This window comes from Anopheles nili, chromosome 2 (genome assembly GCF_943737925.1).
Source record: "Anopheles nili chromosome 2, idAnoNiliSN_F5_01, whole genome shotgun sequence".
Taxonomy (NCBI): domain Eukaryota; kingdom Metazoa; phylum Arthropoda; class Insecta; order Diptera; family Culicidae; genus Anopheles; species Anopheles nili.
The window spans coordinates 12,296,539-12,321,484 of record NC_071291.1 but is presented as its reverse complement, the minus strand read 5'-3'; the positions used below and the strand labels follow the sequence as shown (position 1 = coordinate 12,321,484).

The following is a 24,946-nucleotide window of genomic DNA, read 5'->3' as shown; positions in this document are numbered from 1 at the left end:
ACACACACACGCCTGCTTCAGGGGGGGAGGGGGGGGGGGGCTCCGAAGTGAACAAAAACAACACTATACACACACGAGCACCGACACAGAGGCGCACACACACACACACGCACTTTACACTCGCGCGCGTCCTTCTACGCCCCAAGAGAAGAACGTTTCTGGTTGCAATTCGGTTTCACGCGGCACAATATTCATGACAATCGTACACACATACACTTTGCGGGCACACGTGCGGCGGCGCACCGCTGCATGACGCAATTTCCAAACAAATAATAATGCAAAAAACACAAACAAACGTGCGCACAAAACACGGCGGAAGATGACGAATTTGCTTTTTCAGTAATACTTCTTCTCTTTTTTTTCACTTATTCGATTTTTTTTTCTATCACTTTCCTTCCTCTTATTCCTTCACACATTCACCGAGCGCTCTGCTTACTTTCTTTTCTTTCTTCTTCACATACACACACGCACACACACGCATGCACGCTTATCACACGTGCACACGAGCTAAGAGCGCACGGACAACGCACGCTGGCGCAACACACACTTACTCGAAACGACGCACATAATTACCCGGCGAATGCACACTTGTTTGCTGTTGCTGCTGCTCCGTGCCAATGCTCCACATCCTCCTGCAAACAACACAATAGACAGGACATTTTTACACCGTGTGCACACGATTTTTCCACCCCACAGACATATACATTATTCCCTCCCCGGGGTGACAACAACGGAAAAGCGCTTTCATCCAGCACTGGGACCGTGGGGGGGCGGGAAAAGAAGAAAAGGTCAGACACGAGTGCAGCACTAGTCACTTTTTCGCCACTGCTATCGCGTTTTACTTGTCAAGGATCCTTACAAAAAAAAAACTAAATGTAGATGCCCAAATTCGAACGTAAAAAACCCTCACATAAACCCACAAAACAACTAGCTCCTGATCAACTCCCATCGCAGCAAAATTGTTACATGACGCGGAAGGATATGTGTTCCTTTCTCAGTGCTTTTTTTTTGTCTTTCGTGTCCTGCAGGCCACAGTCGGGCATACGTTTGGGAAATTGTTCACTTTTTCACGACGAAAAATACTCGAAGCTAGTGTGGAAGATGGAGTCAAATGTCCCAATTGTGTATGTTTTTCTGGAATGAAAGGAAAAAAAACAGGAAAATAGATATAATTAATCAAGTTGCTACTATTCATATAAGCTTACGCAAAATGTGCTAGAAAACAGAAACGCATATTCTTTTGTTTAGTAAAGATGAAAGCTGAAGTTCAGTAAACAAAAAGTCAGCAAAAAAACACAAGAACATTATTTAAAACCCGTGTCTACGTCAGAACGATAAGTGAAAAATAAAAAAGTACACCAACATCTCAAAAAGACAAGAAAAAAAAAACAAGAAAACAGCATCACAGAGCGCAAACAGCGCATCTCGAAGAAGATAGCGAAGAAAAGAAAAACAAGCGGAAAAGAAAAGAAAAAAATGCGCACGTCCGTAGTGCGGCAATCGAACGGAATTGGATGAGCAAAACCCGTTGGAGAAGATTGCAAATTAATGAGCCTCGCGCTTCTATAGTTTTATTTTCGATTTTTGTTTTCATTTTCGAGCGTCTTCTCCACCGCACCTCGCCGTGTGTTCGTTTCCTCCCGACTCATCAGCGCAGCCTAGCCAAAGGGCAGAGCCAGAAGTTTGTGCGAGCTTTACGGCTCGTTTAAAAATTGATTCGAACCGCGCAAACCGGAGCAACTTAAGGACGAGAGCAAAAGAGTGAGAAAGAGAGAGAGAAGGGAGGATGATCGAATAACACGAACAAAACAAAGAAGCACACACGTACAACTCGTTGCAAACGTGAGCCGCCGTTGTAAACGATTTCCAGCGCCAGCTTGTTTGGGGTTCCTTCATTTTAGGGGTGCGGCAGAGTTGCGAATTTAGCCACGGCAACAAAACAACAATCCGCCGGCCGGTTGAGGCCAAGCAGCTCGTTAACACCGCCATTCGTTCAACCACGTGATGGGGTAGAGGGATGGGGAGACAAAATTTGCGAAAGTTTTTTTTTTGTCTTCACATACATTTTGTCTATGCTTACGGGGGAAAATCACAACCCTCCCTATGAGCGCCTATGTAATCCCCAATGGGAAATTCCTTCACCAAATCGGGAAACCTCCACTAATTGGCATCATTTTTTTTTAGTTATTTTCCCGCCGTTCACTATCGCCTTGGCTACCATTATAATGATAACAATTTTCATTCAACAAATTTCCGCTTCCCACACCAATCAGAAAAATGAGCCACCCTGCTTCCGTCGTGGCAATTAAACCGTGCATTTTCACGTCTTGCTTTCTCTCTCTCTCTCTCTGTCGTTCAATTTTATAATTTTTATCCATTCTCTCTCCGTGGGGTGCGTTTGCTGGAAGAAAGTCGAACGACGGAACGGCAGATTTTTGCACATTACAGTTTCCGGCTCAAAAAAAACCGGGCACGACACCTTGACCTCGGGTTTCCAGGGATTCACCCCAACCCAAGCCGGATGCTGCGGACGGTCCGTTGCGAAAATCACGGTCAAAAGGCAGCGCAATGAGTGGGCACTTCAACCGGACAAAATTCCTCCCCAAAAAGGCCGCCCCTTTCAAACTCTTTCTGCGTTGGCAGGGAATTCAAAACTCAGTTGCCGCCGCTCGGCCGGCTTCAAAAGAAGGCGCGAAAAATAAAGCCGCCCTTTTTCTCTCGTTCTCTCTCGCATCGGTTGGGAGGACGCGAAATAAAAACGATAGCGGATGCGCGGGAATGCGCCAGAGCAACGAAGCATTTACACACCGGAACACACGTTCACCTCTTTGGCTTTGAAAGATTCCGCCCAAATTTCGAAGCCCAAAAGGCCCCAAATGAGCGCGCGCCGGGGCTGTGTCGAAGGAGCGAAGAGCTTAGCTTAAGCGTGAAGAAGCGAGAGAGAAATAACCTCCTCCGGGGCCACGGATTTTAGCCGCAGAAAAGACGCTCATTTTAAGCCACCCCACTCGAGCGTGGAAGAAAAAAGGGTAATGAGAGAAAAGCGATAAGTCAGTGTAGGAAAACCGGGCGAAGGAAACACAAAATGAACGAAAGGCGCGCGTTTGCCGCCCTTTTTTTTGTGTGTGCGCTGGAAGTTGTTCCAAAAAATGCATACATGCTGCAACAACCGTTGGTTGTTGCTGCTTCTTTCCTTAGCCGAATGTGAGCGAAAACATCAGCGATCTTTCCAGCATATAGAGGCTTTGCTGCTGGTGACTACGCAACGATCCGCGCGATCGTTCTTCTGCGCTGTCATCATCTCATTTGCTTTGCTTCACGTTTGAATAATTTTCGGTGAAACACACACACACACACAGGTGATGGCGATGGGGGGGCATGATTTTCATATTCTGCTCATTTTTTGGGAGCCCTCTTGAAATCTGCCTTTCGTTCTTCACGATGAAGAACCGGCAGTACCTGAGGGAACTGGCCAGCATTGGGGCGTTGTGGCGATTCTACACGGCCGGCTCAAATCTTGTTTTCTGTCCCAGAACCATTTGCACACGAAAAAAACGCGCCTGCTGCTGCGTGTGAGAAGAAACGACGTTAAAAAAAAAAGGCACGCGGCAAAAGGTCCCGAGAAGAGCACTTAAGCCGTGTATCGAGCAAAAGATAAACGAGACGTTCTGCCAGCGTGGCTCAAAAGGAAACGAAACCCGGCCGGCGAAGGTCTCCGCTGCTTCTTTGCGAGAGCTGGTCTTGGGGAGGAGGCGCGCTCGGGAAATCGCGCACAACGAGAACAATCATTCGCCCGGAGGAATCTCGCGGACAGAGGGCGAAGGCTCTTTGGCAAATGATTGCTGGAACCACATCCCGGAACCGAGGCATTTCATGTGCGCCGGTGTGTGTTCGCACGGTGGAATCGTGAGCATGTTCCAAGGGACCAAAAAGTTGTTTAAATAGTAAAGATGATCCACATTGGACAGAGATATTGAACAATAACAAACAAATTAACAAAATATAAAAAACATGAAAATATATTTAGGGTCATATTTTATACATTAAGAAAAATATTGTTCAATTTCAATTTAATTTCGATTTATTAGTTTGTATTTTTAAGAAATGTGGGAAAGCCAATTCATTAGAAGATAAAAATTCAAAATCAAAAAATAATAATTCTCAAACTAGCAAAAATTAAAACAATTCGTTGAACGATATTTTTTTTAAAATTTTAGAAAAATTCTCGTTACCCCCACTGATGGAGAAACCTAATCAGAAAAATAGCGCGTTCCACTTGCACGAATGGTTTGAAAAACCAAAAAAAAAAGCTCAAACCAAAATATCTTCCATCTTAAAAACTTGCGTCGTTCGCTTCTGCGCGCCGATTGTGCACGCTGGAGACGAATCAATGGAACAATGTAGCATTCAACCGCTCAGAAAACGGAATGTCCGTCCTGCCATTGGGAACGCCATCGTCCGCCATCGCCAAGCCCGGGGTTTGTGAGTTGTGGTGGGTCTCGACCGTAGCCTCGGTCGCTTGTTCATGGGTATTTATTTTCCCGCCCCGTCCTGTCAAGCGCGAGAGAGCCCAAGAAAAATATGAACCACCACTTCTGAAACCCGCTGGCGTGGCTGGGGCAGCGTGAGCGAGACGGGACTTGAGCCATCAGAAGAAGAAACCCGAGTGTTTCCGTTTCGTGTGGCTCCACGGAGCCGGCTAAGTTGTAACTCACACACAACAGGAACCGAGCAACAGCAACGAAACCACAGAAGAATAAAACATAATGCTCGAAGGAGAGCTAGAGCGAGAGAAGGAGTGAAGAATACAGAGAGAAAAAAAAACCCCAACCACTCAGCGTTCGGTTGTGTTGTCTTGCGAAGGAAACACAACACCGGACGGAGCAACAACACGGGCGCAACTTAATGTAAACCCCAACACACGAAGGCTCTCCTCGCAAAAGGAAGGCTCCATATCCCGCAACAACACCCGGTGGGGGCCAATATTTTTCAAAATCCACCTCCCGTTTCGGTGTGGGGCCACTTCAGGCGCACCAACCCCCACATTCGGTGTGCTCCGGGTTTCGCGTTTTATGGGTGGCCACAGAGCGCAGAAGAAAGAAGGAAATCAACGAAAAAAAATGGAGGCCCACGAAACGAACCCCTCGGAGCGGGAACGAGCCGAGGTCGTGGGGGAGAATGAACAAGGGAATGGATAATGAAGATGAAGAGCGAGAACGAAGAGAACACGCTCGAAAGCAACAAAGAGCAACACACCAAAAACCGGGTGATGGGTGGGAGGAGGAGGAGGGAGGAGGAGGAGGAGGGGAGAAGGGGAGAGGGACATTACGCGCGCGAATCTCGAGCTCAAAGGAAGAGATAAATTTAAGAGAAACGAGTGTAAAAAAAAAAACCTTCCAGCGTATCCCACAAACATCCGAGACCGGCGAATGAAGAGAAACGAAAGCGTTCCTTTGGCTGTCCTTCATTTTGCTGTTGCTGTTGTTGTTCAACCGCAAGAAACCCCTTGAGAGATACTTAAGCGATGGCAAAAAGGGTATCGAGAGAGACAGAGAGTGAACCAAGAGAACGTTCGAAAACTTGTCCAGATATCGCCGCAGCAACATCGAGAAGCCATCGTGCGATCGCCGCTGCTGAAAATCGCTGCACACAAAGGTGCCAAAAGCAATGGAGTCAGGGATATGGTGAAGCTGGCAGAAAAACAGCACAATTCGAAGCTGCACCGATGAAGCGCCGCCGCCTGGGGTTTGGGCGCTGGGAAGTTCTTCATGGGAGCGACGATCGCATTTCGCAAACTCTCGGTTCCACAGAAGATGATGAAAAGGGGGGGCGAAAAAAAGCCCCCCCTTAAGGAAGGAAAGCGCGCAAAGAAAAAGGGAAAAACGAACCTAATCTTGGGTTGCGCTGCAGCACAAAACCTTTCCCGCGAAGGCTCGGGCATGATGCAGAAGAAGAGATGCCCCGTGCGCTTGATGATGAAGGGTGCTTCTCTCTCGCGGGAAAAGAATTAGCAAGAGTGGGGTGGAAAAAAGAAAAAGACACAACAAGGGGTTCTCTTCACCGGGAACCTCTGGAGTGCCTGATCGTATCGAAGCGCCTCCATCAGAACCGGACGCAACACGCACAGCAGCATATACGTACGTACGTGCGCGGCGGCGTTCATTTTGCGTTCAGCCACAGCCCAATTGAGCAGAAAACAAATACCGATCGTTTCTTCTCTTCCCCACTAACTGTCTCTTTATCTCTCACATTTTCGCTCGCTCTCTCTCTCTCTCTTTCTCTCCCCTATGTCAGAAGGTGGCCTTTAAGCCTCCGTGGACGATAATTTAAAATGTTGACATTTTACGACACACGATACCCGGGGCGAGGCTCGAAACCGATGGATATTTCTCTCTCGCGTCCGAATCCGGCCGCAAAAGTAAAGTGACCCCACGTCACCTCCTCCTCCTCCTTCCTCTCTTCTCTTCCACCACCCCACCAATTCTCTTTTTTCCAGCGGTTTGCCGGCGAGTGGAGATATTTCAAATTAATGTGCAGCAACATGGAACGCGCAAAAATTCTGCGGTTAAATTTGCCTCTAGTGTCATTGAGAATGGCTGGAGGGAGGGAAGCGAGCGACACAAGAGGCAGACTTCAACGGTCGTTGTTGCTTAACGACTCTCGTCAAAGCCGTTGATTGTGTGGATCTTTTTTTTTTCGATAAATGCCTGCAAGAACGGACGAGATCGCCGCAAAGATTGTGCTGTTGGCGAAGAGAATTGTGACAATAGTCGTAATGACAGCTTTCCGAATGGGAAATTTACTTAAATTTAAATTAGTTCAGTAGCAAACCATTATAGAATTGCTTCACAAATTATAAAAAGTTTCTTCGAAACATCAGAAGCAGAATGGGCAGGAAAGATGTTAAAAATACCAGATTAAAAAACGATTTATTGAAACTTTAAGGAAAGAAATTGAAGGAGAGCTTAGCTTCATTCGAAGACATCCAAAATCCACGTGTCATTCAATTACGCCATGTAAACAATACCGTGATGGAAGAGATCCCTCGTCGATGCAAAGGATTAAGAACGAAAAAACGAAAAGTAAAAGAAATCTCAACGAGCTAATGGAAGAGATGCGTCACAAGTAAATTAAGCTATAAAAAACGGGAATCCCCCCGACCATCCTTCGCAACAAAGACGCTTTTAAGCACACAGACAAACACACACACACACACTTAAAACGCTAATGACGCTCCCCCAATAACCCCCCCCTTTTCCGGGCGCTCCTGCAGACTCGGAACATGAAGCCGTACGTACGATCCTTCCCATTCGTGGTCGCATCATCTCGTTGCACTGTTGCAGTTAAGCGACTTTTTGCACAGTTTTTAACCCAACCCCCTTTCGGCTTGTGACACACAGGCGCACAACACAAAATGCCGGTACCGGAAAATAAAGGTACTGCCAAAGTAGGTACGATCTGCGGCAGAAAAAGAACGAGAGACACGGCGACAAACCGAGAGAAGAACGCCGCCGTTTTTACGACGTCGATGACGGATGACCGTCGAGGAGACGACTTTGTTCGACCGGACACCGGACAGGACGACCACGAGAATGAATTTCCATTCAAACGTGAGGAGGGGCGGCTTCTCTCTCCGTGGCTTGAATAATTTGCAAAATCATAAATCCACTCGCCCTCCGGGGGCTTCGCTTTTATTTATCTTTTCGTTTATTAATTTTCGATAATTCAGCACCCTATTCTCGTCCGGGGGCGTACCCCCGGTGGGGGAGGGAGGGAGAGAGAGGAGGCGAGTGGGCAGTAAAAGTGTTATTAATTTTACTGCTTTTGGAAGCCAAACACACACGCAGCCTCTTTTTGCTCGCCGCTGGCGCTGGGGGTTGCTAGCTGCTGTTGTTAAACGGAAGGCACAGCAACCTTTAAACAGCTTCTGGGCAGTAGAAACACGCTGCCGATCACAATTCGTCGTCGGCTCGTAGCGACTTTCAGGCGGGTAATAAACCGGTGACGGACGAATTGGGTGATCCTTCCCACTTCCTCCTTCACACACGGTTTCTTCTTCGCTTCCGTGCGACGGAAAGGGGTGTGCAATTTGATTTATGGCAGCATAAGCACTGCTCCACGCCGGCTATTCGCTCATTCTCGGCCCCGTGCATTAAATATACGCGTATCAATTAGGCCCGCGTGGTGTTGAGTCGCCACGGAAAAGTCAGCCATCCAACGGAAATCAGCTGTTTTCAGCTTCACTTTAAACGTCCAGCATGTGTGTGTCCGTGTGTCTGCAATCGACGCAAACGGAACGGTGGCAAGCTCTGCTGCAAACGCCCAATGACCGTTCATTGAGGAAGGAATAGCAACAGCAGCAGCAGCAGCAACATAAAAAACACAGGCATAAACAAACGCCAAGCATATAACGGAACGGCAGAGCGCGTGTTTGTACGTGAGAATATCCCTTCTTTCCTTCTACGGGAGCCTGAAACTCGTGCACGTGAAACACACCACGCCTGGAAAAACCCTTCTGCTCGCGCGTGTGTGTATGCCCTCGCTTCAGGGAAAAGGGTTTAATTTCACAGGTGCCGGGTGTGTGTGTGTGTGTTGCGGTAGCCGTTTCTATCGTCGTGCGTTTTGTGAGCGTCGAATTGCCCACGACGCAAAGCAAATAGGATCTCTGCAACATGCACGCGGACATACACACAAACACACGCACACACACTGCCAGCGATAGGACGCATCCTGCACCTCCTGGAAGGTCGTTTCGAGTAAAGCCGAAGTGATGCCAAACGGAAGGGCAAGCAAACGTATAGCGACCGGCGTTCGTAGATCTCGATTGATAGCCGGCACCAAGGGCTGGGCACGTGCGTGTTTTGCCGGTTTGTGTGTGTGTGTGTGTGTACGTTTGGCCCTTCTGAGAGGGGGGGGGGGGGGAGAGAAAGCCAATAACGCGATCGCGTGGAACTGATTGCGCTTTCGGTCGTAAAACCGGGAAAATCGTTCACATAGTGGGTGTTGTGTGTGCCGGCGAACGAGTCTCGTTAAGTTTATTGAAATGTCGTTCGAGATCACGCTCGCGGGTGGGTGTTTTTTGTTGTAAAACTTTGCATGCATTTTTATTAGAAGAAGGGATGAAAACCCCCCAAAAATAAACACACCCCATTTGTCAAGCAGCAAACAAGAAGACAATGGGAATCTAACGAATTGCCTTACGATTTTTACAAAAGCTCGAGAAATCAATCGAATTTCTTATACACATCTACCAACCCATTGGGGGGAAATTATTTGGAGAGAAACGATTTTTTCTAGAAGCTCAAACACCACGTCTAGGAATGGCGTAGAAGAATACGTGGGCCGCCGAAGATTATCCGTGAAAAATTGCTAATTGGTGGACACGCCAGTCCGGATGCCTTCCCAACCCCTCACAAAAAGGTCTCCCGAAAAAGAACGCGAGAAGGAAAGCACACCCAACCAGACGAATGCCCACGCCACGTAGGCTTGGCTCACAATTGTGCCCGCGAGTTGTGCCGGATGGAGAAGACAGCAACACACGATTCCCGCTCACAAACTCCGGTCTTACGACGCTTCAGAGCTGGCCTTCCCTCGGGTCTGAAGCCAGCACAGCACACCGGTGGCAGGACCTTACCCAGTCTGATGGCCGAAACGGAACAGGAAGGAACGCCGCGCGCACGCGGGGGCACGTCCATTTAATCAAGGTGCAGCAGCACAGCAGCACAATTTGAAATATTGCCACCGCAGCACACGAAACGGTCGGGGATTTATCTCACTCACTCGAGAGCGGTGTGTGTCTTTCTCGCCATCTCTCTCACGCTCTCTGCTCTTGATTCGCTTCCAGCTCGAGGTTTGGTTTGGGGGGCTTTTGCGAGCCAGCAGCATCATATTCGCGATTCTCGACGCTCTGCTGGCGTTCGTTGGTTCGAGACCTTCTCGCAAACGGGAGGAAGAAAATGGGAAAACTCCACGAGTGTGTGAGCGGAGTAGAGCGATAAAACCGTACCCGTTCTTCCCTTGGGAAAGGTGAATAAGCGGTGAGTGAGATGGAGATACAAAAGTACAACCAAAACTCTACCACCGAGCAGAGTACGGACAGAACTCGCAGAAGTCCGCGAAGAGTGGTTCCAGCGATCAGGCGAAAAAGATCGCAATCGTTCATCCCTCTCCCCGTGTGTCTTGTGTTTCGTCCCTGAAGGGATGGTTGTGGCGGAGAGGCTGGACTCCTTTACCCCCCGCATATCCCGGGCGCATTGTGTTGCTGCAATTTCCCCCATCCACAACTCGCCTGGAACGCGCGAAGGGAAAGCCGATCGCGCGGCTAAATTGACTATCTTTCGTTCCTCGTGCTGTAGCGTTGGGTTTGCCGGCATCCTTGAATCCTTCGCTTGGTGATATTGCAAGCGTGAAGAAGCGGAGAAATGAGAGAGAGAGGAGATGGAATTGGGAACGGATCTTGGGGCGTTACATTCCTTAATCACGGCGCTCCATACAAGGCGCGTATCGTAGCCTGGGAGTATGTGTTTTTTCTTCTGTTCTGCTTTCCAGTTCCACCATCCTCCTCCCGGGAGAGGGCAACCACTCTTCCCAAAACAAAGAAAAAAAGAGGTAACCATGTGCAAGATTGATTATCGATCGTAAAAAAGGCCTCTCGGGTGGGTCGAGAGCCCGACTGCGGTGTTGAAGGAAGGCTGGTGCTTGGCATAAGGGCACAAAAATTCGCAAAAACACCAACGGGTTGGAAGAAACGGCGAGTGAAAGAGGAGCCAAAGGAAATTGATTTTAAACTACACCAAGAGCGAAACGAGGAGTGACGGCAAAATGTATTATTTTGTTGCAAAGAAGCACTCTCGTGGGCATCTCGATTGCAGGGAGATGCAAACATTCCGCGGAGATTTTTGGGTGATGCAAAAGGACTCAAATGTGGCACACGGAAGCTACCAATTGACTCCATCCAGGCCAAGTGTCATTATTAGGTACGAAGCCGTTGAATAACATTCAACAGCACCGACTGAAGCGAGGTGGGCATTTCGAAACGCGCGCTTTCCCAGACGAAAAGGATCATACCCCAGCCGCTACATCCAACGCAGGACGCAATCCGTGAGTATGGGTGTGTTTGGTTGGGTTTGTGCGTGCGCGCGTGTGTATTATGCCGTGTCTGATCAATGATGCTGGGTGGGTGGGAGGCACCCGGGAAGTAGGCTGATTATTTGTAGAGCGTCTTCCTACGACCGGACCTACCCCACTGGGAAAGGTTGGTCCTTTTTCAGCGTCCGACCGACGGAAAATACGAGCAAAGTGGTTGGGGTATTGTACACGATGGTAGGAGGAGGAGTGGGGCTCGCGAATGGTGCGGCGCCTGGGGGAAAAGGTGTACCACCATTGGAAAGCCGTACGCTATTTCCAAACCAGCTCGAGGGTGCTCGGTGTTGTGTGTGTACATTTTCTTCTGCGCCTTCCTTTGTTGGAATTTGCATCTCATGTTCAACAAGTAACGGGTGTTTTGAGTTTGGCTTTTTGTATCATGTGTCTATGCAGAAAATGGGCTACGTTGATTATCGATTACCTTTTCACAAAAAACATCCAAGTCAGATGCTCTTGCTGATATCAATTATATCGAAAACAAACCAAAATGAAGCAATATTTGAACAAAATCATCAGCTGACCATCATGTTCCAATTCGTTGAAAGCATTGCCACATGGACGCTTTTCCAGAAAAAGGACGACCACACCGTGCAACGGACAGAGAACATGCTCATCGTGCTAGAGGACACTCGTCCTAATATCTTCTAGCGATTCCCCGAACCGGCTAAAGCACAAAATAATGAACTTGCCGTGCCGGCGGCGGACCAGAGTTTATTCTTGACGGCATTTCCCGTGGTCGCCTGTCTACCAGAACCACCCACAGTTAGCTGCGCCTGGTATGGTGGTTTTGCCGTGCTAACGCGTCCCTTTTACATCCCACCTCCCCCCATCGTAGCACGTGCACGTGGTGGTATTGCTGCGAGAGTAACAAATCAACGTTTCGCAACAGCACAAAAAAAAAACGCCAGCCAGCCAGCGCCAAGGGGAACACATCAAAGGCGACGCGAAATAAAAGTAACAGCACAAAAGTGCAACGAGAGAAGAAAGAAAAAAAAAGAAAACGAGGCGTCGAGACATTTCCCTTTCGTTTTCCATCGCCGCCGCCGTCGTCGTCGTCGTCGTCGATGGAAACACGAAAGGACTCTCTCGCAATGCGCGTGGTCGCGAGAAGGGTGCACCACAAAGTACTACACCCATCCCGCACCCCATCCCACCACCCACAGCAGCCAGGGGGAAAAGGGGCACGGCTCGCCGCGTCTTCGGTAAAGTGGTTCTACGGGAAGCTTTTCACTTTCTTTTCACACACAACTCACACAACCGGCGTGGGGTATGGGCCGAGGGGTGGGTGGGGGCAACCGGGGAAAAGGGCGCACATTGTGTAGTCGCGTGCAAGCGGCGAAAACATCGACCTCCCACCCAGCAGCACACCCGTGTTTACTCGTTATCATGCGCGCTCGTGTCCCTTTCTAGCACGGGGAAATGCAGCCGGTGTGTGTGTGTGTGTGTGTGTGTGTCCGCCGCTCTTGAGCTAGAACCACTTTTCCCAACCGCGTGTGTGGTGCACGATGGAGCAAGGAAACCGGCCACGCGTTCCAATGGGTTTCGATAAATGCGCGATACGTACAATCTATGCGACGGCAGACCTCCGTCAGCAGACCCTTTTGCAGGAGGAAACCCACGGCCCATCGGGAAGGGCTGCAAAGGGAGATGGCTCGCGATGGGACGCTTTTAACGCCGGCGACACAACAAATGGAAATCATTGGCATCCGTCCGTCAGATGTGTGTATCTCGTTTGCCTGTCAAAACGGGTGGGTGGTGTGTGCATCATAAACAAGCCGCATCTCTCGTTTGACAGACGCTCGAAACGACCGAAAGCCGGCCGTTCGATGTGTGGGTGTGTGTTTGTGCGCGAAAGGGGGCCCACGTTGTTACGGTTTGGCGAACACCCCCTTTAGATTGAGCGCGGTTTTGTGTTGATGTCGAAGGAGACGAAATCAAATGAAAGCCAACACTGTGACCGAGTGACTGATAAGGGAGCGAAACTGGACGAGTTTGGCGGAATTGTCTTTTGTTGTTAGTCATTCCTGCGACAGTGTGTATGGGGAGAGAGATAATGCGGTTTGCTGCAACTGCAAATGAGAAATGATAATCTTCTCTCCACGGGGGCATGCAATCAGAGCATCGTTGCAAAAAAAAAAATGAACCCAACAAACGGTTGCTTTTTGTGTAGATCCCATCGGTACGTCCGTTTCTTATCAGTGCGGTTTGGGGCATGAATGAAAAAGACAAGCGCTCACTTAGGACAACCAAACTACGACTGCTATTCTGGGGTCGTCCGCCAGCATGGGCTGGGAGGCTTAACCTTCGTAAACAATGTAAAGCTTTGCCGCCCCAGCTACACAGTGCAGTGAGTTGTAAGCGAAAAAACAAAACACAAGAGAACATTAACGAACAAACGCAAATTGAATCGACAGAAGACAATTTGACAACGAAGGAGAGGAAAAATATATTCGAAACATTGGTTAATCAGCTATTGTCTGGGGGAACGCAAATCAATGAGGCATCCATTTTCCCGTAGCAAATAACCGTAACGCTCTTTATCGTCTTGAATTCCACACGATTTAGGCCTGCTTTTACATACATGGTTTAGGATCATTTTCATGGAAATGTATAAGCCGCAGCATGGTGGTACTCGCAGACAATTCATTAATTAACCAATTTTCCGAGCAAACTAACAAACGGAAATAGTTCGTGCGACTGGAAATTAGTCTGTTGTTGCATAATTGCACTCTATTAGGCATATTGTCGACGACTATCACTACCATTAGGGGACGAAAAAAACCGTTTTCGCCCATGCACACGCGTACATATGGGTACATAACATTTATGTTACTTTCACACTTCGCGCATACGGCAGACGTTCATTTTGGAAAGGATCCGCATCAAAAAACAATTCAATTACACACCCCAGCAGCATGGAATGAGATCTGCTGCGAGAGAGAGCTAACGAGAGCGTGAACGTGAGAAATAAAAGCATGAGACGAGCGTGAGAATGAATAAAGAGAAAGAAGGTGAGAAAGAGACGAATGTGACAGACGAAAGCAGGGAAATTTCGAATCAAAACTTACTACTTGACGATGATTTACCACTTTCCAAAGGTGCACATTTCAAAAGCATCATAATAAATCACTCTACCAGAGCGGGAAAACACGGGATTCTTGCGTTAGTAATCTACGAGGCAAGCGGTCGGTGTGAAGCAGTACCGAAAAACGCTCACGTACTTTCACGAAATGAGACCAAAATTCTCACGCGTTCGCAATTCGCACGCCAGCTTTCCCTCCCCAGGTTTACAAGTACGCAACTTTGCTCAATTAAAAACAGCGAGAACTTAACGCAAAAAAAACGGTTACTTCCTTCGCTGCAAAATCCATTCATAATTCTACACAACTCATGCTAGACTCCGCTTTCCACAGGCATATCTCCCGGAGTATTACTGCTGCTCACCACACTCACTTCTCATCTCATTTCTCGCCCCTCGCTTGCTCATCATCCATTCCGTTCCGCTCTGCACCCCCTGTACCACAAAAAGGCGGAGAAAACCGAATCGAAAATCAAACGATTATTTCTGCCAAGAAACTAGACCGCCGGTTGCTTGATGCACAATTGAAGCACGCTGATCCGTCTAGTGGGGGCGGAAAACCATGGCAACCAGGCACGGTCACCAGCGTATGGCGTCCGCCTCATATTCGTTGCTCTCTCTCATTCACTGCGGTGGTGTCGGTTTTGAAACCGGGGAACAAAGAACGACGCTGCTCGGATGCGCCTTTGGATGAGTTTTCACTCCAGGCACCAACCGAAAAGCCAACTCACGGACGTGGCTCTGGCAACCATCGAGTGGCAAATTAAAAAAAAAACGAAAAAAAAACACTACCCCATTGCGGTCTCTTAACTTCCATTTGATTGGTAGAGCTCGAAAGGTATCACTAATGGGCTACAGCTAGAGATTAAAATACACCACCAACCTTAAGGATTCGTCGAGAACAGCGACACTTTTCCACGTTGGCTGCATGAGAAGCTGAACCGGAACAAGACGATCGATCGATCCGGGAAGCGCTTGAGTATCTGCTAGCCGTTTGCTGGATACCGAAGGCTTCCGAATCCTTGGGCTTGATCGTACACGCGACGTAACACGTAGCATCCGACAGTGGAGCTGGTTGCATGAAGTGGGCATGTCCGATGGGAACTGGGAATGTTCTACAGGATCATTTAAGGATCTACAGTCATTAGTGGCTTCCGGTCCCGGGAGTGGGATAGCCAAACCAAAAGAAAAAACCCATGCGTCTGTTACACTTTTTCCTCAGTTGCTTTTGCCCATTAGCGCCTGCTTTGATAGTCACTTTTTCGTAAGCGCGGCGGTGCACGAGACGTATGCAGTTTCACAAAACCCGGCACAAGCACCTTTCGCTACACGGGATGCTTTTCTTGTATTTTTGATGGCGTTTTCGTTTGCTGCTTCCGTTAAAAGCTTGCCACTTGCCCTGCACTCGCGAGAAATACACTTTCGGGCTGGTAGATTCGTATGCACACATACCGAACTATAACCGGGCACACACGCGTCCGTCCAAAGCCACTCTTGGGCTAACGTTCGGAAATATGTATGTATACCTATATATATTTTTATATATATCTATCACCCCCAAATCGGAGTTCGCACAGCCAGCACTAATCGAGCACAAAAAACGGGTCTCGGCTGTATTTTTTTTACTACCGATCAATTCCACCGTGGCCACACCGCTGGAGCAGGTGTCTTTTCCCTTCTACTTTCTGGCATTCTTTTTTAACGGTGCGCGGAAAAGCGCTTTCCCTCACAGAGCGCTCCTACTCCAAAATATCCCACTGGTGCGGTAACCCCCACGGCCACGGCTGCTGTGTTTAAGAGAATCGTACGCTGCAAGTAGAAAAAGAAAAATGGACACGAACAGATTAGCTTTTTCTTCCTTTTTTCCCTTACCGGGTCGGCTTTCCGGGCGGGGATCGAGCGCAGGAGACTATGGCTGACGCACTTCTAAGGTGGCGAGAGGTTGAGCGCTTGGCTCGCCACGGCAATTCGTCCGCTGGCTACATCACCATCTTCCATATTGCTTTACGAGTCGACGACGATATGAACGTGACGGTTGTTCAAACCGTTGCGCGTTGTGCCTCGGCCGTGCCCGAAAAACTTGCGGTGATGCTGGCAGTCACACGGATTTGTGCAGATTTTCCTCTCTGCATCGAAATAATCGACGAGTAGGTTGCCACATCTGGCGTCGAATTCTACACGCCGAAGGTTTTGCTCAAGCACAACGCCGCCATCGACGCAGTTCTCACGCACACCACCGAGTGCCGAAACTGCGCTCTGTCTCTCTCTCGTTCGCTCGCCCGCTCACTTGCTCTCGCTCGGTCTCGCTTGCAGAGGATAATCGATCCAAGCGATTGGAAAGATGGTCGAACACTTTACTTACTTTCTACGGGGGCTGGCGGTGAAAATCACGGCAAATACTGGTGAATCGACGGGACGTGACACGCAAAGCACGCCGATTATTCCACGCTCGGTGTGCGAAGAAAAGCGACCAAAAATGCTGCCCACGGACAGGAGAACCTCCGCGTTCGCGTTTTTCGCTTGGTGCTTGCTTCGAGCTGTCAAAAACTTGATTTCGCTCCAGATTTCATTCGGTGTGGCCATGGCCGAACAAATTTCGGATCGGAGCGGAACGCTTGCTCCCCGGATCGGGTCGGAGCCATTCCGAACCGGTTTAAGTTATTGTGAAAATACCTTTTTTTTCAATGAAACGTTTCACGATTACGGAGGAAAAAAATAATTTTTAATCGGAAAATCTATAAAACATCCAATCGGAAGCATATTTGGATTTATGTAGTTTTAATTCATATAAAACTGGAGTATTGTTTGAACACAGCCAACGGAATGCTCATACAAAAGTACGCAGCCACCGTCATCCGAAGAGCAATTCAATCTCATAAAGGACGACATGAGCAATTTTTCAAACAAGCAGTTCTGTTATTTAAGCGCAGTATACTTCAGTTTAATTTAATGCAATAGTAAGCAAACGAACAAGTAATTTGAAAATCATTTACTAAATCGAGAGAAGGGCAAGCTCTTCGTCTACACGACAGAAAAGCTTTCAGAAAAGGTCTAGCATACTCATTCGTCCAACCGGTTTAGAGTAAAGCTCCGAAACTAATTGAAAATGGCAAAATAAAATTCAAAAATAATCCTTTCTAATAATTTTTAACATATATGCATACATTCTGATTCTAAAGAATCATAACTTTTGTCATCTACTCAACTAACATTTCTTCTATGGCTATTATTTTGTCATTTTTTATAAAAAAAAGTTATTGAATTGTTTTATTACTTTTTATCCTAACGCTAGCAGTATCATCGTATGAATTAATTATATTAGTCAATTTAAAAGAACAGAGAAAGAAAGTACGAAATTGATATCTTTACACGCTACACAGCAGTTCGCGCCCGGGCAGGGCACAATAGTTTCCATTATTCGTTTCTACCTAAGCTCGTCTCGCCACAGCAGAGCTCCTTTGAAGCATCCAAACCGAGGCCATTACAGCAAAGCAATTGTAGAGCTTGTCGAGCTGTGTAGAACAACAGGCACAACAACCAAGGCCGCAGCAATGGATCACACCATCCTCGGGGTAGTGATTACTGTAACACGCAAAAGAAGTCGGTACGAAGGATGTTCACGTTTCTGATCGCGTTGTGGGCGCGTACTATGACGCTGATATGGACGTTGGATGATCGAAAGGAACTTTGTGAGTATTTTGCATCCACAGCGTCACAAAATTGTGGATTACACCTGGTATTAAAACGCAAGCGGACACAAGAAACAAGCACAAATGATGTCTAGGTGAGCGATGATTCGCTTTGCTTGAAACCATGTGGCTCGATCTCGACTATATTCCTTTCATAAAAAGAGCTACAAAATCCACAACGCGTCCTTTAGATCCTCCTTTTGCTTCATCACCTTCTCCATTCGCCGTGCTCCATGATCACAATCACATTGAATAATTCACCCATTCGCCGGCTGGTTTTGGGGCTTTCAATTACCATCAGTCAGTGAGGAAGGGATCTCCCAGAGCAAACACAGTGCGTTCGTGCATCGTGGCCACCGGGCTCATCCTCCTTATCCGCGGCCACTCCATCGTGGCACACCGCCGAGCCGCACATCCAATCACGACGAACCGAACTCCTTCATCCACTGCTGATACTTCGCTAGATCGTCTTTGGATACGCTCTTGTTGCACTTGGCAATGGCCTCTTTGAAGTCCTGCTTGGACACCGGCAGGTCGAGCTCCTCCTTCGCTAGCTGCCGTATCTGTTCCGGTCGCAGGCCGGCAATCTTGCGCCTCATCGACATCATCGACGCATCCCGGCACACGTTCGTAATGTCCGCGCCCGAGTACCCATCGAGCCGGTCGGCGATGTCGCGCATGTCCACCAGCTCATCCACCTTCACCTCACGCAGGTTGATCTTCAGCAGCGCCTCACGGCCCTCGCTGTTCGGGAGCGGGATGTAGATGCGTTTTTCAAGTCGCCGTCTCAACGCCTCATCGATGTCCCACGGGAAGTTGGTGGCGGCCAGTACCATCACGATTTTGGTCGCCTCATCATTACTAACGCCATCCATCTGCACCAGCAACTCAGATTTAACGCGCCGGGACGCTTCGTGCTCCGATTCGGAACCACGCCGTGAACAAAGCGAATCAATCTCGTCGATGAAGATCGTACTTGGCGCATAAAAACGTGCCATTTCGAACAGCAACCGGACCAGCTTCTCCGATTCACCCCGATACTTTGACGTTAGCGTCGACGAGGACACGTTGAAGAACGTCGTACCACACTCCGTGGCCACCGCCTTTGCCAGCATCGTTTTGCCGGTACCGGGTGGTCCAACCATCAGCACACCCTTCCACGGCCGCCGGATGCCCTTAAAGTAGTCCGGCATCCACATCGGCAGGACAACGGCTTCCTCGAGCAACCGCTTCGCCTCGTGCAGATCCGCTATATCATCCCAGTGGATGTTTGGGTTCTTTTGCAGGATATCCCGCTCGAGCATGTCCACCAGATCCACATCCACGTGGCTGGCCGGTTCGAACTTACGCTCCACTTCCTCCGGCGTGTCACCCCCACCATTGCCTTCCTCATCGTCCAGCTTTTCCTTGTCACTTTTCTCGCCATTCCCGTTGGTGGCCGCCTCACCGCCGCTGCTACCGGTTGTGAGCGACGAGTTACGCGTACCCACACCACCCTTCGTTCGGGTTAACGTCCCAGTGCGGGAGGCTCCATTCACACCCCCGGCCGTGGAACGTGCCGATTGGTTTGCCGACGACGTCGTCCTTCGACCACCGCCCACCGTCGACGTGGAGGCGGATTTTGTGGCCGCATTGCGACGGTTCACTTCCGACTTCCGGTTCAGTGCCGTGCTCGAGCGGGACTGGTTACGGGGAGCTACGGTACGGCGATGATCCACCGGTGGCATATCCGGCGGAGGTCCCCATACTTCCGGATCAACACCACCCCGACCGGAAGCCGACGGTAACCAAATGTCCGGATCCGCTTGGAACCACGCGGCCGGATCTTTGCTGGCCGTCTCGTGTAAGGGCGTTCGAATGCGAGCTTGCAGTGGTGCATTCTGCAGATCCATCGTGATCTCCGTCAGTGCTTTTTGGATGAGTTTCATCTGATTGTACTCCTTGTTGACTTCTTGTTGGATCTAAAAATGCCATGAAAAGAAAAGAATGCCATTAATCGTCGTGCTCACTTGGCGGGGAGGAAAAGGACCTTCCTCCTGCGCACACACACGCACTCACCATCAACCATTTGCCCTTCTGTAGCGGATCGCTGATCCCGAGCAGCAGTTTGCGCAACATCTGCAGCACACCCTCGTAGTAGATGCCGGCCGAATCGTAGTTACCCATGAGGGCCATCTCGCGGGCCAGCTTGGTGTTTTCGCATATTTCCGTCGTCGATAGGCCGGCCATAACGATGGTCATTCCTCCTGCCGGGTAGGGTGGTGGCGCGCCAGGGGCGGCGACACGGTGGACGATCCTGTCGAATTCAATTTTTCACGTACTTTTCGTTTCAGGCGCGATCCGAACCCGATGCACTGGGAAAGTAGGGGAAGAGAAAGACAAATTTAATGAACTGAAGCAAACTATCATATTTTTCACAACCATATTAGCTTCACAGTCATATCTTTCAAGCTTAATAAGCGATCATTATGGCACTCCGTTTGCATTGGAAAACGATTCCAAATTCCAGACGGCGGCAAAGAGACAAAGTGAACCATTTTCTTGCCCACTCTGCACTCGAGTGTTTGTAAAAAAAACTGCTAGCTTTTAAAACAAAAAAAAAGCACCGAAAGCTCATTAAAAAGTTCTCACATTTCGATCAGACCGGGACTCGGATGACCAACCTGAAAAACCTCCCGGTGGGGAGGTAACCTCGTTAAGAAGTAAATGCACCGAGAAAACCGCTCCTCTTTATTTTCCGTGTGGTTTATTTTCTCCTTGTGACACAATCGTCAATTATAAGCTAATTAGCGAACCGCGCACGTTGTCCCTTGCGTCTATGTACACACGTGTGTGGGACTTGCAAGTGTCCTGGGGAGAGGACATGGTTGGAAAAACGCGCAAGGGAAATGTATGTGTGTGTGCTTTTGGAGCGTTCGCAGGGATAAAAGGTGCCGACACCGTCGTTGGAAGTAACAACCGAAAGGGCCTTCTGGGTTGAAGTTGTAATCAGAGCCATTCGAAGACCGGTCGCGACCTGGACGGCGTTCCGACACACTGTCTTGTCAATTCTGCACCCTTCATAAGCGTGTGTGGGTCAAGTATCCTTCGATTCATCATGCAGAGCACGTTGATTCATATCCACGTGTCCGCTCTCGTAAAGGTACATGAGACATATTGATAATTTAGAACAACAAAAAAACTACTCCCAAAACCACTGCTAGTCATTCAAGGGTTGAAAAAAGGTCTCTTTCTTCTTCGCGTCTTTCCACGCACGCATCATTCGTATTCGGTAGCAAAAGGCCCGAGAAAATGAGTAACCGACGTCAGACGGCGAGTGCATTTACAGCGCCAGACAATCAGCACACACCGGGTGAAGGGAAATTACGTGACAGGCAGAGATTCATCTTTTCTTCCTTCGTTCACCTTTTTTTTTCTCGCAAAGCCACCACCATCCATCCGTTGTTGCAAATTAACGCCCTTTTTTTTCACCGCCATATTCACTGCGGTCAAAGTCAAGCTCCACACACGACACCGAAAAACCCGGGTGGTTGTGGTGCCGAAAAAAAAACCCCGTTCGCGACAACACGCACAATGAATAATGTGGTGTGATAAAAAAGGGGGTTCTTTTGGCCTTTTTTTTCTGTTTTTGGTTCATTGTGATAATTAATTACGCTTCCTGGTGATGGAAAAAGGCCACAAAGCGGTAGCATTATCGTTTCTTGACCTACAACGGTACGGTGCAAAAGGTATTGCAATAAACTGCATCATGCACACAGCCTAACGCCTAAAGGTGTCGTCGTTGCATCGGTGAGGGAGGACATATATTCGAAAAAAAAAAATTAATATTCCAACGAAGAAATATTGTGGAAACAATAGGACACACCATTAGCTCGCTCTGCTTAATTACCATAATGTGGAGGGTTTATTAATCCAAAATCCGCAGCAACAACCGGCCCATTGCATTGCTAATTTGAACCCCAAACCATACACTACTTACCCTACTTATGACCAAAGGCGATCGTTTTAAATTCGTCTTTTGAAAAAATAACACCAAAACGCGAACGGTGGGTTGTAAAGGTTTAAGAAACATTACTCAACCGGTGGTCTGCGTGCAGCGAATCAGCGCACCTTCAACACAATAGGCGCACAAAATATGGAACAACATCATCAGAGACCCTTCTCCCGGGGCGTGATCTAATTTGAATCAGCCCTTGGTGCCATTGTGCGAAAGATGGGATTTCGCACAAGCCTGTCGCCGGTCGCCCTACACGCTCTGGTAGGGCTTAGGGCATGGGGATGAGACCTGACGCAAATGAAGCCCTCTCCCTCCCTTAAAGGGGAGACGATTTCCACCACAACTTGAGGGGAATTTTCGCGTGTGCATTTTCGCGAACACCGACGTAAACCAGCACCAGCAGCAGCATCCATCTCCCGAATCGGAACACACAGACGGCGATTTTGCGACGCACTCAAGCACGAAAATAAATACCACGATTTAACCGAAAACACACCACCACGAGGCGGATAAATAAATGCATCCCAAAGCGACGTGATGGGGTTGTTTTTCGTGCTGCCAGATCCTCCTCCCTCCCGATTTAGCTCAGTGATGCTCCAGAATGCGCCACATCGGGGATTTTGTGCGTGACTCATACGCCGTGCTATGTCCCTTTGCCGTTTTTACGAATCCACGAAAGGGCCAAGCAGCTGCCGGGTATCGAAAAGAAGTGTATCGATCAAACGGACGGAGACAAGCGCGAAGGATCGTAGGATTTCTTAAGAAAGTATCGCTTGAGGAGTGTATGAATCACGGTTGTGAGACTTTTTAGGCGCTTGTTACAGAACGAATGGGAGCAAAATCACACGAAATGCACCATTTTGCGGATGTAATCTATCAATTGTGCATCTTAAAACGCCATCTCAATAAAGCACGAGCCTCTAAATGCAACAAACGTATCTATTAACAGCATCACACACCATTCACTAACTTCATCGCGGAAAAATAAACCTAACAATGGAAACAGAACACTGCCATAAGCATCGTACTCAGCGTGATTGCCGTGATTTGTCTCAGAATTTGCGAACCTCACCCGGGGCCGAAGATCATCCACAATCCACCCCATCTCCTCTCGATCGCAAGCACCACCACCCTCAGCCTGAGTGCGATTGTGCAATCGGCAGTTTGAGGGCGAGAAGAAAAACAAAAGAACGGATCAGCGGCGGATAAAAAAGGGGGCCTCCCCCACGGACTCGTACGCCCTCGGGGTGCATGCGCCCAAAACGGGGGCGCAATTTAAATATAAAATTGCGAGCCGAAACATTGCACTCGAAACGTACGCCGTGAGACGCACAGTGGGAGGGAATGCTTCATTGTAGCGCTGGGCAGGAATTGTGTCCCGACCGTTGGGGGTTTGTTAGAAAACCTCGCGAGTCATCGATCACACGACCGCCGCATTTACCTCGACCAGAACATCGAGAGAGAGAGAGAGAGAGAGAGAGAGAGAGAGAGAGAGAAAGGAAAAGAAATAAAACAAAACCCTCTGCGCACTAGAAAGGTTAGAAAGTTGGGTGATTTAAAGCATGTAACAAGCCAAAAAGGTGAACCTTTTCTTTCACCCACACCACACCGAGGAAGCCCTTCCGCACGGTCGAAAAAAGGGCCTCATTATCCTACCGATCGGGCGCCAGTACAAAAGGGGGAAAAAATAAAGAAAACTAAAGCCAAACACCCGTCCAGCCCGCCCTTATTGGTAGGAAAGCAGGAAAACAATCTCGCCTCTCGAATCCCAGCAGTTTGATGAATGTTTTAGCAGCAGAAAATACGTCAATCCGTGTTTGCAAGCGGCGGCGAACCAAACCTAGCCTAGCTCCCGATCGGGTCCGATGTTCGACGTGCCACGTGGGTGTCTTAATCGAAATGAACAATGAAAAAAAAAAAACAAAAAGGGAGAGGTCGACCCCGCCAGGTGTAGCACGGACGATGGGAGGATGGGTTGGTGGTAATTTAAAAGTCGAAACATCGGAAATACGGGCCCCGGATGGGGGTGGTTGGAGGCCCTTTGGGTGGCCACTAGATCACTGTAACAATGGACAGCAATCGGGGCGGTGGTTTCAAACAAAAGCATCATTTACGGCTGCTGTTGGTTGAAGCAATCGAAATAAATAGTGGTAGCGGTTGGAAGCGGTAGAATTAATTGGTCTGTCTCTGGTGCATCCGATCGGGCTTACAATACCGGCGATGTAATGAGAAGGCTACCATTTTTTGGGAGTGCAATTTTAAGTAAATGCACTTCATTAAGTGTGTTAGTTCCTGGTCTAGCTCTTTTAAATGATCCCACAATATATCTCATACCTTTAAAAATGCTATAACACAGTAATTTTACGTTAAAGACTGTGAAATGTATCACCTATGGATGAAAAAGGATGCCCATTTTTATTGCTAAAACCATTCAACTTCTTCTTCTCTTCTTAATTTGCTCAACAACAGGTGTACGGCCAAGGCCTACCTTGCGATGTGCTTAGCTTAAAACCAAGGCTTTCTATGACTTGGAATTTGTCGTAGCTGGATAATAGTCAGTCCTGTCTACTACGGGAGAGGCTCAGACGAGATTCGAACCCGATACTATCGTGTGTTTGTGTCGCACGCTAACACTTCGGCTATCAAACAGCTTCCAAAACTACCAAACAAGTGCCTGTAAAAGTATCAATGCAACAACCTTACTTCTCCTATATTTAGTGCATTGTTTCACTTACTCCATGGCACCAATCGATAAATCAATCGCCCCAGGTAAAGGCAACGAATCAGCTGGTCTCTTGGAGCAAACCGGACGGGCGAAATTATTGCGTTCGTCTCCTTCAACAAGTCACCAACGGAAAAAAAAGGTCAGAGACACTGTCAGAAAGATCACCTCCCTACGGTGAGGTGAAGGAACTTCAGGACGCTTCCGAGAAGAAGGAACCTTGTCACCATGAACTTGACCACAGTCGTTGAGCAACAAATGGCAGAGTACAGAGTGAAAGAAACAAATAAGAAACGATCATACGATCACACACA

General features: G+C 48.5%; 1 protein-coding gene and 1 long non-coding RNA gene across 2 annotated transcripts; both read right to left on the bottom strand.

The window, feature by feature from the left end:
- Positions 1–8: 8 nt before the first annotated feature.
- Positions 9–16,385, bottom strand: LOC128720174 (uncharacterized). The gene is made up of 3 exons (XR_008410762.1): positions 16,213–16,385; positions 15,854–16,033; positions 9–632 (listed from the first exon to the last, which is right to left on the bottom strand). It is a non-coding gene; the product is annotated as an uncharacterized LOC128720174 (long non-coding RNA).
- A 1,947-nt stretch (positions 16,386–18,332) lies between these two features.
- LOC128730773 (katanin p60 ATPase-containing subunit A-like 1) lies at positions 18,333–20,154 on the bottom strand. Its single transcript, XM_053823851.1, has 2 exons — positions 19,972–20,154; positions 18,333–19,874 (listed from the first exon to the last, which is right to left on the bottom strand). Exons 1-2 carry the CDS (start codon positions 20,152–20,154, stop codon positions 18,333–18,335), a joined length of 1,725 nt encoding a protein of 574 aa, XP_053679826.1.
- Between the last annotated feature and the right edge of the window lie 4,792 nt (positions 20,155–24,946).

Coding starts and splice junctions, on each gene's coding strand:
- LOC128730773 (XM_053823851.1), bottom strand. CDS start 20,154: ATGACCATCGTTATGGCCGGCCTATCGACGACGGAAATATGCGAAAAC. Junction 19,875..19,971: donor AGAAGGGCAAATGGTTGATG/GTGAGTGCGTGT, acceptor TGGCATTTTTAG/ATCCAACAAGAAGTCAACAA.